At 39.1% G+C, this 14139-nt stretch overlaps 1 protein-coding gene across 1 annotated transcript in view; it reads left to right on the forward strand.

Annotated features, from left to right (window-relative positions):
- The window catches only part of WWC3 (WWC family member 3), a 96580-nt gene that overhangs the window by 65092 nt on the left and 17349 nt on the right, over nucleotides 1–14139 (forward strand). The window contains exons 9-11 of the mRNA XM_050332040.1: nucleotides 3093–3335; nucleotides 6782–6871; nucleotides 7991–8565. Coding sequence (XP_050187997.1) covers nucleotides 3093–3335; nucleotides 6782–6871; nucleotides 7991–8565 — 908 coding nt within the window. The remainder of the gene's footprint in view (nucleotides 1–3092; nucleotides 3336–6781; nucleotides 6872–7990; nucleotides 8566–14139) is intronic.

Consider the following 14139-nt stretch of genomic DNA (forward strand, 5'->3'; position numbering starts at 1 on the left):
TGGGTGGTGTGGTATGGGCATAAAATCTGGCCTAGACTAGCACAGTGAAATGGCTTATTTATGCATTTATTGTGATTGGGAAGAAAAACCTGTGTTGAAGAAGACAGACTGTAATTATGGAACATGCATAAGAGGATATTTTATTAAGGTTTAGCAGAACTAAACATGACTCCTCAGGTATTTTTCCTTAGTTTTGAGTGAGACCATAAAAGCCTTAAGAATGTTTTCTAACCAAGGAGATAAATTCTGAAAAGTTCACCACTAGTAGCTTTTTGGAACAACTTACCATACAGAGGGAGTCCTCAGTGGAAAGCAAGCAACAGGATTGCCTCAAAACTTCAGTTCATTTGCAGGAAATACAGGTTACAGAAAACTGGCTTATTGGTGCTTCAAGATTCCTGCATTATGTAATGTTTTGTGACTGCTTTTTTTTTTTTAAAGGAAGAACTCTAGAAACAAGAAGAGCTAGCTGAAATGCTAAGAGTGTCGAGGGAATCAAAGTAAATACCTAATCAGATTTTGGAACTCTTCAGTGATGCAAACCCTTCTCCACAGCAGTACTTTTCCCCCTTTAATAGCAGTATAATTAAGTTATTGTATGACAACTTCCTACTTTCAAAGCATCACCATAACAGAAATTGAGGGGAAAAAACAAACTTTAGGCTGGAATGTCATACACAAAGGGAGTTACGTGCTCTCAGCAAGCTCGAACCTAAATTAAAACCTCTTGTATTCAGTGAGGGTGATGTTTTACTCTACAGATGAGTGGCTTCATTGGTTCAGTAGTGCTGAAAGGGGGAATTCCCCCTTCCTCTCTTCCCTGATCATACTACTCTCTTCCTTGTTGCCTTCATTTGTGTTTATTTGTCCCTGTGGTCAGCTTCTTAACCAGCTCACCCTGCAATGCAAAAATAGCTATCAAAACAATTGTGTTAAAATGGAGAGGCTCAGTCCTTCAGCTGTCTTGTAAAAGTACGCAGAGACCTCACCAGATGAATCTCACGTTCTTTTGTCCACAAGCTGTGTAAAAGCTTATGAACATGGTCACTCAAATAGTCAGGGCTCATCTGATTCATACTTGCTTGCCAAGCTATGATAACTCAATTGTACCTGAATTCTGTGATTCTGATGAAAGGACCTGGAGTCTCCATTTATTCCATTTGGCACTGAACACTTGAAAATCAAGCTGTATATGCCTTGAGGAGTGTTTACTGAATCTTTAGCAGCATAAAAGCCTGGGTCGGGGAGGGGAGGGTTCCTGACTCTGCTTGTTCTTTCTGGCCCTGACATTTGGTCAATGGGGTGAGGTGTTCTTCAGGAAAGTGCATCTGGAACTCATGCACAATAGCTGAAGCATGAAATATGTAGACTGTATGTATTGATTCACAATGGTGCTTTCACTGGCTATTGGCAGGAAGTTGGTTATTAGTGCAAGGAGAAGGAAATGGTATTGAAGGGCTTGATAAAATATTCTGCTTTAGACTAAGATGTAACATAAAACACAATTTCTTTACTTGCTGTAAATGAAATCTAAAGGGGCGAATCACAGTAAAATTCATATTCCTACATGAATGCAGTCATTGCAAAATGACTTATATTGATACTTTATTTCCCTTCCCCAGGTAATAAGATGGCCAGATACTTTCCAGATGTCAGTGTGAAATAAACATTTCATGAACTTTTATTTTCAGAAGGGAGAAACCTTGCCTTTGTCAGGTTTATGCCTTTCCTTTTATTGTGAATCACATTTTAGCACACTGTGGATCTTCTGCTGATGTGTTATGTGCTTTTACCTTGCTTTGTTTATTATTAATGTTATTTTCTTACCAGGTAATTTTGAAAAAAGATGACTTAAACTAACCAAAAAGAATGAACTGTATCCCACTTTTATGACTGGCTTAAATGTGCCTGTATTTATTTAGCTAGTTAGCTGAAGGGTAATCTTTTACGGTGCACTGAACTTTTTTTGAATGCTACTATTTCAAGTGAAGATGAAACTTAGATGTAAAGTGCATAAATGTCGTACAGTTCTTGAGTTTCAAATGTCCAAAGATCAGAAAGCCTGATTTTATCTTATTTGCTTTTAATTTTAACTGTAACATTCTAAAGTGTCTCAATTGTCATCGTAAGATAAACATAAATACGTATTAATAAGTGTTCTCCCTCTTATGCTTATATACCTTTCAGTTCTGCCAAAAGAAACATGTCTACTTTTACCCTTCTTTGTAATATTGATAGGAGTTTTAAATTTGTTTTTAAAAGAACATTTTCTTAAACTGTCAATTGTGGAAGTAATCTTACAATTGTTGTGTCATGTAATAGTTCAGCATCTTGAGATAGAGGAAATTACTTTTGACTATAAAGAATACTACAGGAAGGACATCATGTTAGCTTACGTAGTTGCTTGATTTTATGGTGGATCTATATAAAGCCATCTGTATTTTGTAACCAGTAAATTTTTTTTTCCACACCTATATTTCTGTTTTATTAACAGCGTATTTATTCCTAAAGTTTTGTTGTCAGTTAGGACAGCCTAATATTTTCAGCCCCTCGAACCAATCCTCTACTAGGTGAGATGTGAATGTCTGGACCTATTACCATTTTAAGCATCTCACCTTCAGCCCCTTCAACTTCTTACTGCACTTTTGAAATCCCAGTTTGAGATCTGGTCGTAGAAGAACGAGGAATGAAAGGAGCTTCAACTTCATCAGCTCTACAGTCAGCAAACTTCAGCTGTAAAATATTAATCGATTTATTACAAAATGAGAAAGCTCTGAAATCAGATAATGTCCATGTGATAGATAAATGCGCTGTAGTTCTTATACAGCTACAGACTTAGGAACACTTGCAGTTATTTTAAAAATGCACAAAACAACAAAAAACCCCAAACCTAAACCAAGCAAACAAAACTCCCAAAAAATGCACCCCAAAACCCAGAAACAAATAATCCTTCCAAACTCGTCTAGATTTTCTTGTTTTGAAATTTAGAAGAAAAAAGACACAGGAGTCAACAGGCTACACATTTTGATAAATTTTTTCTTTCTTGTCTTTGTCTCCTCTTCATTTTGAAATATATCTATTCTCTTCTAAAGAGTTTCAAATATACAACAGCAGCTGGCCTTGCTAGATAATGAATCTTGGCCAGGAATGGCTGAAGCGGACAGGGACCGTCTTCAGCTCATCAAAGAGAAGGAGGCTCTTCTTCAAGAGCTGCAGCTTATCAGTCAGCAGAGGCGATCCCCAGAAGACATTGCACGGTTGGAGGATGAAAAAAGACGCTTGGAAGATGAAATTCAACGGGCTCGAGCAACGTCTGCTCATGGGGCCACTGAAAGGTTTGGGAACTTAAATAATTTTCTTATCTACTGTAAGATCCATATTGGTAGTTTCAAAAGGAAGAGTAGGGAATTTCATTATGTTTAAGGGGAAAAAAATAGTTACTAGAATAGTTTGGTTTCAGAAGAGTTTGCTCCTGACTGATGCTCTTTAATTCTGTCTTGAAGTTTTTTGAAGTGGAGTTGCAGCGAGGTTGACTAGTTAGTTTTCTTTTCATTTGTCTAAAGAGTCTGAACAGGAAGATAAGATCAGAGTAGAGTCCCAAAAGATACTTGGAAAAAGTGATACTGTCTGCTAATAGAGACCTGAATAACAGTTCTTCTATAGTGAAAGATTTTTTCTGTTATTTGCAGTGGGGTAATATTCATCTCCAAAAGGAACAGAACAAAGATCCTTTGCTATATGTAGTTTCTAGCTTATAACAGGAAGGTTCAATGATGACCTTTTTGCCGCCTTTTATGTACATTTCATTTGCAATCTTAGCAGTGAGAGCACATCCCAACTCAGGCATTCAGAGAACACAGTAAATAACATCATTCTTGAAAATTAAATATCAAGTTATATGTAAAATCAACAACACAAAAAACATCTTAATGGAAACACTGTGTTTATTTCAAAGTTGCCCAGTTTTTCCTGTAGCCAAAGAAATGGACAAAACCTCTTAACCTCTTTTTACTGTAGGCTGCTTCTAGTGAAAGCGAGAAACTACTTGTTCTTACTTCTCTTAAACAGTGGTAAAACCTCATGTTTGACACTTCAGGAAAACCTACATGAACCAGGTTTAATGTGATCTGTGTAAAGGTTAATATTTACACAATTAAGACACTTTAAAAATATTTGAAAGTGCCTTCCATATACAGATTCTGACAACTTCAGTTCCTTTGAACAGGCTTACTTCAGACAGTAAATTCAGGCAATAAATAGAAAATTCACAACCAGCCTACAGGTCAGTGTAATATATTTTGCAGTTTTTACTGTATTGTTACATTGGCTTTTCAGCTTAAACTGACAGAAAAGGGAGTTCATTTTACACTGCAGTGCAGTAAGTTTTATTTGTTGGTTTTGGGCTCTCATGTTAGGTAGTTCATACTATGTTGGCAAGAAGGCCAAGCTATTTTTCCATGTAGTTCATGCTGTGGAAACCAACATTCCAATGTGCTACTTGATATTTCAAATGCTAGCAAAAAGTTGAGTAGAAGTTAGAATAATATTGACGGACACTCTATTTTTGTATAACAAATTGGAGGAAAGCTTAACTATTAGTAGCCTTAATCGATTTGTTTTGTTTGTTTTAGAAATAACCAAAAACCTTCCTAGTTTTACTTTTCTATTGCCACTTTCTTCTAATAGTGAAATGCAGAGGATTTTCTTTTCTGAATAATTATCAGTTCTGTTCTGTTACTGAGTATTTAAGGCACTGAGTTATGGACAGATGAAAACAAACTTAAAATCAGTGTGACAGAGGTGGGGGGGGTTACTTTTTTTTTGTTGTAGTGTTGATTTTTCTAAAATTGTCTGACAGCGTTAGTTGGAGGCATTTCTTGCCCATTAGCACAGGTACCTACCTTACAGCATTGATCATTGTGGAGTGTCGGTTCCCAAGTTTGTTTTTTGAAGTAGGTAGTGTGAATATCCCTGCTTCCCCCTGCAAGCTTTCGAGTCAATTAAGCTTCTTGCGTCTGTTTGTCTTTTTCTTTTGGTTCCTGCATGCAGTGCCTGTACCATGTAAGTTTGTGTAGCTGAGCTGCAGCCTTCCTTGGACCATTGGGTCACCCTGCTCTGGGTTGACAGCAGCAGATGAAAAGCCTCAGCACTGCACTGTGCGGGTGCACAGCCCCTGCCCTGTGGTTGCAATGGAGGGAACCTTCCCAGAGGGCTGTGGTGGTGCTGGAGTGGAGCACTACAGCCCCTTGCCAGCACAGGAACTGATGAAGTTGGGGGCCAAAGAGGTTGAGAGATTTATGTTTCTAGTGCTAACAAAGACATACTTTTTTCATATCTTAACCATCCAAAGTTTATTGAAACTAATGCTGCTCTTTTTCTCCAGGAGAACTCCTTTTTTGCTTATTTTTTTCCCCCAATTTTTTTTTTAATCCTGCACTTTAACATGTTGAGTTCAACTTGTCTTCAGCTGTCTTTGCAGCTGAAGAAGGTCTGAGACACTCAGAAAAGTTGATCTACTTTGTCCAAACAGTCTGTCAGAATCCAAATTTCTAGCCAATTTATGAATGCAGGGCTGGAGCAATATCTTCCTCTACATGGAAATCTACAGCAGAAATCTAAAAATGGAAACCTAAAGCAGAATACTACTCTGATTTTAGCTTGAAGTTCAGTGACTGGGCTTGGAAAAACAAAACACCAAGAGTATAATTCTGGATCCATAAAAAGAATAAATCAGTAGATGAAATCTATTATTTGGAGTTCTAATAATCTCAAAATGCAGAATTTAAGATATCTTCTAGGTGTGTGAGATTGACAGCATTAAAGGTACACTCCATTTGTGTTGTGGGAGTGGTAGTGAGTAATTCAGCTACTTGTTTTTAGAAAGGACAAAAAATAAGTTGCAGCGTGAGATTTTTGTCATAATATAGTATTCAAAATGCTGTATCACCTGCTTAAATATGATGATTTATAATGGCCAGTCTTCGCAAGCGAAGATCCGGGGAAGGTCTTTACACCTTCCAGCCTGCGCATTGGATTTTTTAGGTGAGACACAGTGTGCGCGGAACTGAGCCCACCCTTTAATCCTAAGGTTCATCTGCCGGGGCCAAGCGAGCTTGGACGGTGGCAGCGAGGTCCTTAGGACGTAGGTGGGTTGCCTTTAAGGGCTAACGAGCCCCACCTGCCCGGGAGTGGCCCTGACCGGGAATCGAACCCGGGTCTCCGCGGTGATAGCGCGGCGCCTTTACCGCTAGACCACCAGGGGCTCCATGATGATTTATAAATGCACCTAAAACACCTAGAATAAGAGTGGAAGTTTGACTTTTATGGCTATGCTTAACAAAAATTTTCTTTTTATCTTTGAAATTTTATACTAATTTGCTTGGATAGTAGGGCTATTTGGAATGTATTTTTTCCTGAGAAAGTGGAAAGTCATAGTGTTTTACTGGCAGAATCAGGTTGATGCAAGGGAAAAAAGAATCTTGTAGAGTCTCATGTTTTTACCTAGGACTTTGTATGATTTTACTAATTGCTATAATGCATTTCAGCTTCATTACTCTTACATTGTGCCTCAATCACTTTTCTTGTCTGGGAATTCTGCTGGAGCCTTGGTTCTTGTGTTCTTGCTGGAATTATCATCGCTGCATAAGAGCAGCATAAATTAAAACTTTTCATTTAATTTTTTTTACATTCCAAACTCAATGCAATGATATTTTTCCATAAGTGGAAAGCTCAAATGCTACTTTGATGAAGAAAATAGTCATATGTATCTGTTTAATTATAGGATACTGTTACAGGAAAAGAGAAATTGTTTGCTTATGCAACTAGAAGAAGCTACACGTTTAACTTCATATTTACACTCCCAGTTAAAAAGGTAAGTTATGTAAAACCAGCAGGTTTTGAAGTTTAACTGCAGCAGAGAAGAATATTAATAATGTATGAGGTTTGCTTTTTTATTCTCCTGTGTATATGTGCCAAGTAAATTAACTTTTTACTACATTTATACACTTTGGTCTGTGGAATGTGATGATTTGGATGGAGTTTAAAAATAGTTTTAGTGATGGCTATATGGGCTACATTATTAAGTGTATCTGTGAATTTTTATTTTATCTGGGAATTTTATATGTTATCTCCTTTCCAGAAAATAAGTCCTTAAAACCTGTTGTAATACTGTTACAGTTTTACTGATAGAAACATGGCATTCTTTAAGTTCTGTGAGTTTTTAATATTCTGATACTTTCTCTAAAGGAGGAGCTTTTGATCCCTGGTGAGATGACAAAATTTTACCATTTAAATATGAGAATGTGTTAAGACCCACACAGAAGCCCAGAATGTTTTGCATATTCACACTCACAGCTGCCTCTTGAGATGCAACTCTTGGGGATTCCTCAGCTCAACACCACACCAACATCAAAAGCTCAGTTCCTGCTGTGTCTCACTTCATCTCTCTTTGTCACTTATATTCGTCTCTCCCTTAACTGTGAGTGGTAAGAGGAACTGGAATAGGATTCATCCTAAACTCTTTTTTTATTTTGCACTGGAAAAACCTGTAAGAGTGAAGCTTACACAGCAGTTTGACTTAGCAAAGCCCTTTGCAGTTCTTCTCTGTGGATTGTTTATGACCAATCATTAATGTAAATTCAAGCTGGATCATGGAAATGTATCCTTCCTGGCTTTACATTGAGTCTGCTGATCCAGAGCCTACTCTGGCCTCTTTTCTACCAAATTACAGCTGCTTACATTTTGGAGGAAAAAGTAGGCTCATCCCGTTGGGCCGTTTGTCTTCAGGCACTTGGCCTTGATTCGGTTGTCACATGCGCTGTTTCAGTCTTGATTGTGCTTGAGACCAGGGCAAGAGACACAAGCCTAGACATTAAAATGCCAAATCATCTCTCCCTATCACCATGCTGAATACATGTAAAATTGCTTGTGTAATCTGAATTGACGTTTATGAAAGGACCTTTTTTCTTTTCTCTTTCTTTGTCTGCTGTAGTCTGTCAGCTAGCACCCTCACAATGTCCTCTGGCAGCAGCAGGGGATCCCTGGCCTCCAGTCGAGGATCCTTGGCCTCCAGCAGAGGCTCCCTCAGCTCAGTCAGCTTTACGGACATCTATGGCCTTCCACAGTATGACAAATCAGACAGCGTTACAGACTACGGCCAACACTTGCGCTTTGACATAATTCCCTTTGAGTCCCTCACAAAGGATGTGCCGTATGCTGATCCCATTGGACACTCAAATTTCAATAAGCAGCGGAGGTCTCTGGACACCCCGCAGTCCCTGGCGTCCCTGTCATCGCGGTCCTCCTTGTCGTCATTGTCCCCTCCAAGCTCGCCTCTGGACACCCCGTTTCTCTCTGCATCTCGAGACTCTCCGTTGGCTCAGATGTCCGAAGGTTTTGAGGAGATGGCAGGCATAGGAGCCCTGGAAATGCTCAGGGCTCAGACCACGGCATTGGGTGACGACGATGCACAAGGAACGAGCTCATCTCAGACATCCACTTACCCTCTGGACAGTGAAGGGCTGAGAGAAATGGGACCACACCTGAGTGCTGTCCAAACTGGTGGAGGTGAGTTTATGGACATTGTTGTTTTATCACATTATCACAGAAAATGTCGCACAGACCTAAGCATACCAGCACAGTAGGGATTGTTCCTCAGTTTTACTATTATTACTAAATACTACTATAGACTAAAATACTGCTTATTTTACTACCATCAATTAAAAATTACATGGTAGCTGTTTACTGTTAAAAAAGCCTGACCAAAAAACAGAAACAAAATCCCAAACCCAAACTTAAGATTTAGAGCAAAGAGGTACCTGAAAGAGTAGAGAAATGCCTGTGAATATACCTCAAAACAGCGGTGCATTGGGTGGAAGAAAGAGAAAGGAATATAGACTTTCTTTGGAGTGTAGTGTATCAAGGAATTGGAAAGAATCAGTATGGTATTAATAAGAAAAGCATGGGTTAGTTATTTCTGAGGCCCTTAGTTGTGCCCATGTTGCCATTATTCTGATAATGTAAAGCAACACAAACGCAGGGGAGATAGGAAAGAACCAACAACCACCCCCTACAAAAAAAACAAACATAAAACATGAGGTGATTCTGCTTACAGCGCTTGCAGGCTGGCTGACTCCATGGTGAATTTGTACACAGCCCAGATCAGGTTCTCTTGTCCAAGTTCTGTGAGAGGAGCAGAACCTACGGTGGCATGGCTGTGGTCAGGAGTGCGTGGTGCACTCATGAGTAGAGTGCTTCATCAGCAAACCAGCATCTTTTGTAGGGGTGTGTGAGAAGTATCTGCTTGGCTGGTTGTCTCCTGTGCTCTGTGATGGCAGGGGAGTGATGTGTGCAGTTACCACAACACACATATTATGGAGTTTTCTTTTCCTTCTTGACTGTGAAGTTCATGGACTTGCTTTAGCTTGCATTGGCAGAAGCTTCTGAGGCACTGCAGTTGAGAAACATAAATTAGAGAGATCAAAAGAGGAAACAGAAAACATTTAAAAAAATGAAACCAAATAAAAATCTGAGCATACAGGCACATGACAAATTTATTTTCCTGTTTTAACCAATAAAATGAAGAAATACTGTTAATATGATAACATTTTTGTGTTGGCTTGCTTGTTTTTCTAATAAAATCAGACCAGTAGAGAAATGCTTTAGGTGTTAATTTTTAATATTAAAGATTGTGATTGCCATCTCATTTCTATATCCAGAATTATGTGTTATCAGTTTTGTAAAATATTGTATTTGTGACTCAGGACATCAGGGATAATGTGAAATATAACCAGAGAATGTATCATCTTATCCTACCAAATTCTTATTTGTAAAGTGATAATTTGAAGGAACATTGGCAGTATCTACAGAAAAACTTTCAGGTTTTTATTTTTAAAAAGAAAACATTGCTACTGTGCTAAAAAGCCTCTATTGTTCAAACAGTATTTGAGTCTAGACTCACCTACTTTCCTTAGTGCAACTAGCATTGCCAGAAGATACTGCTGCAGAATTTACTTTTACTAGTTGTAAACATTTCTAGTGCCCATATTGTAGCTTTCAAACCAAAATAAACAGAATTCCAGAGACCAGCATGTAAGCTTGTGCTTAAAGTAGTGCCATGAAGAGGCTTTCTGAGGCTTTCTTTAAACCTCAGATCAGACCACAGCATGTCTTCACCCATTGTGGTAAGTGAAAATATCCAAGCACTTCATTTATAGCTTGTACGTGTTTCCTAGAAGTGAACCCTGGTGTGAGGGCCTAGGGAGCAATATAGGATGAGGGTCAAGTTCCTGCTTTGATTTTCCTTTTCTTCCTTCTCTGTTAAATTTCTACAGTTTTCACATTTCTCTGAAAGCCTCTGGGCTATCTGCTGTCAGTGCTGTGGTGTCCAGCTCCTAGTTTTTGGGGTTTACAACTTTTTTCTTATGTACAACAAACTATTTTGTGTTGCTTTTTGAGGAAGAATGTATGGTTCAAAGGTAACCAGGCTGCCTTTTTTTGAGACCTTTTATTTTTAGTATTTGCGTTTGAAAATTATTGCTTTAGAAAACTTTGTTTAACCTTTCTGATTTTTGACTACTTTTTTGCTTCATGCTCACTGGCTGGTGGTTTGCAATTGTAACCCAGTTGTTTGCAAGTAGCAGTTGAAAGCTTTGAAATTATTTTGGGTTTGTACTCTTTTATGGGAAGAATTCGATGGAGCATGAAACTCTTATATTGCAGTTTGGGAACCCCCAGATATTGTGGGGGTTTGGGGTTTCACCGAGGTCCTATGCAGTGTGCCCTGCTGCTGCCACCCGGTGGTCTGGTAGCAAAACGCGACGCTGCAAAACCAGTAAGTCTTCGTTCCGGCAGATCTTTTGCCTGTTCCTTCGCTGGTTTTCAGGGCTTGAAGGATTAACAATGAACGTACTGCATGTACTTCGCACTGACACAGCACCTGAGCAAATTCAAGGGGTTTTTCAGCAACTGCAGTTTTGATGTTCAGTTGCTGATCTGCTGTTTTATTGTTCTGCGTCTGTCACAAGGACATGTGAAATATGCTAGCATATGTGAATGGAGGGAATATGCTTGACAGGATAAATCCATCAGATTTATAAAGCTGGGAGTGGGAGGAAACATTAATAAAATAGTGTGCTTTCATATCTTCACTATCTTTTCTCTAAAATAATCTTTCAAGTGCTAATTTCTTTTAATGCCTAAATAATCTCTTGTTTGCAAAATATTGTCATAGGTCTAAAAGCTGATTTATCACTGTATGCTTTTCATTTTGTCCTATTTCTCATGCGGCAAAACAGAAAAATTCACTGTAAGTGAACCTGAAATTTCTTATTGTGCTGTTTTTGCCTGTAATTCCCAGTGTGTTTTTCTGTGTGATGTGCTGGTTGTTTTGTTTTGGTTGGTGGTTGGTGGCTGTTTTTTGTTTTGTTTGGGGTTTTTTTGGGGAGGTGGGTTGGGTTTGATTTTTTTTTTTTTTTTGAGTTGCATGAGAATAAACAGGAGATTTTGCTACACTTGGTTTTGTTTGATATTGTGCTGAATCTGTTTAATCATTATGTCATACGTAATTTTCTTGTGATGTCAACTAAATAATACATTCACAGCTGTAGTTAAATTCCTGAGAAAAGTGTTCTCTGATGTTCAGCTTTATTGTATCATAGTAATGTTTGACAGCATCTTGGTAGGGAAGGTCAGTTTGTGTCTCTGATTAGTTTTTAGGAGAGTGTTTTAATGACATGCAGTATTTGCAGCCTCATATGCTTGTGAAACATGCTTTAGATTTATTTATGTATTTTTTAGCTAATAGCTAATGTAAGTTTGGGCACCCAAAGTTCGCTTTTTCAACTAATCATATTGAGAATGTTCTTTTATTCAGGGTTGTCTTATATTTATCAAGCTTTGGCACCCAGCAGATCTGGAAAATCATATATATTCTTCACTGGTTTTGTTATTTAAATAAGAAAATTAAAGGTGATGGTCTGTCTTAGAAACTTAATTTTTAAACAATCCTTTAGGTTCCAGCATTGCAAGGTCTGTAATCTGTGCTAAACTTCTTTCTGTTTAAACCAAAATCTGATGTCTCTTTCATCTTGACCAATTTTTCTTGCTGATTCCGCCCCCCCACCATCAAGGGCAAATTTGCTGGGATTATCCAGAGGTTAGTGAATGCTTCCATGGCCTGAAGGCAGTGACCAAATCATCGTCAAGTTACAACGTTGTTGTAACATGTCAGTTTTTCATTTCGTTATGTTGGTGCTTGAGACCAAATTTTCCATCCAGACAAATTGGGAACTTGAACTTCCAAAGGAGAGAGCCCACAAGGTCCTTCGTCCAGTACCTCTATACAAAGCGTTGTCATAGGGGTGAGACAAGGGCTTCTTTGCAAAAAGAAGTCATCCTAGTGTAACTTGTTGATATTAGTACTATACAGAAATTATGCACTTCTGTTCAGCATTGACATAAAATTATTGGGAAACTTTGATATGTTTTTCTATAGATATCTCTACAGGGTACTAGTTTTGATTTTGCATAAATACCAGTGACAGAACTGAGGTGGGCTCACCAAATCGAAAGTTTTTTAACAAAAAGAAAGAAGAAAAAACCAAACGAACCAAAATAACCCCCCAAAAAACCACAAACAACCAAAACAACCCACAAACCCATCGCTTTTGTAGAAGTGATATAGAGGAGTGTGTGGTTCAAATACAGTTCCTTTGCTTTCTGTGTGGTTGCTTGAACTTGGCTCTCATTTGTGGTGAGGATGCCATGAGTAGCACTGCACAATGTCTGATGTACAATAAGGATGGGGTGCTCTATCTAGAGATGGGGTGGAATGGTGGTTCTTTCTCCAGGCACATAGACAAGTGCAGAATGGGCTGCTCCTAGCCAGCAGATAAGTTTCTTGCATAGCTGAAGATGACTAAATCCTTCATTGAATTTGGAGGACAGGTCCATAGGACTGCTTATGAATCCAAAGGAGAGAGAATTTGCTCTGCTGTTAGTGGCCCAGTAACAGAAATGTACCTTGGGCTGGCACAGAACTGCTGGGCTTGGTGCACCCTGTCTGCCAGTCCAACAGTGGGTTAAAGCTGGCCTTAGCCAGAGCATTCTGTTGATAACAGTGGCATGGCTGTTAATCTGTAAGACTTCTGTTGAGCTCCCGAGCCTGATGTCCTGTCCTGGTGGTGCTTGGGTGGGAGGTGAGATGGGTACCAAGCAAAGGGGTGGCTCACCACACCTGAGCTGGGTTCTGCAGGCAGAGCTCAGGTTGTGGGTTGGTGTTCAGCTGAAGGAAACTTACTGGTAGATATCAGAAATAAATTTTGATGCCTTAAGATAATGTGTAACAAAAGTACTCAGGAATTTGTTCCTTTCAGTAAGACATGCTTCATCCTTGGTTGGAGGCAGTAAGCTGTGAATGTCAGCTGGTGCTTGTCTCCCACGCGGTATGCACTGTGCTACTGTCACTCTGCTGAAACTGTGAATGCTTCCATGCTGTCTTAAGTTTCTTAAGCATGAGCAGAAGCAAATAAAATGCTTTCCCCACTTTTGAAGTGTCATCTCTTTGCCATTGCTTTCCCACTTTGAGGATAGTTCACTGAACCTGAAGTAAAAGAGGGTATCGGTTTTTCACAGTGAAGACACTGCACTTCACAAGTACTGTTTAATGGTCCTCTCTGTCATGTCATCATGGCTAGGCTTCGCGAACAAAGATTTGAGAAGGGCTCTACCCACGCTTGCTACAAGCGCGCTTGGTCCTCTCTAGTACTCAGAAAAAAACAACCTTAAGTTAGGAGCTATCATTGAAGTGTTGAAACCTCTCCTATCCAGTTCTTGATCATGACTGCTTGTGCATGTACTTTAAAGGACTGGTAGCTGCTATACCTACTTGCCTGTGCAAAACCTGATGTATAACATAATTTTTGTTGGTACATTTACAATGTGAAAATGTCGCTATTTATGGTGTTGCCGGTGATTCAGGGAAGGGTGGAAGAGGGGTTTGAATATTGCTTCCTCCTTCCCCAAGTAAAAGTCATTCACCAAGCATTTGAAAAAACAGTGGTCTGAGTGAGTTGGAAAGCACTGGTTCTTTTTGATAATGCCTCTCAGACTGTAAATAAAGCTGCTATTATGTGATGGTAT

The sequence above is a fragment of the Myiozetetes cayanensis genome, unplaced genomic scaffold, assembly GCF_022539395.1.
Source record: "Myiozetetes cayanensis isolate MyiCay16 unplaced genomic scaffold, myiCay2020 scf5-8, whole genome shotgun sequence".
NCBI classification, from domain to species: domain Eukaryota; kingdom Metazoa; phylum Chordata; class Aves; order Passeriformes; family Tyrannidae; genus Myiozetetes; species Myiozetetes cayanensis.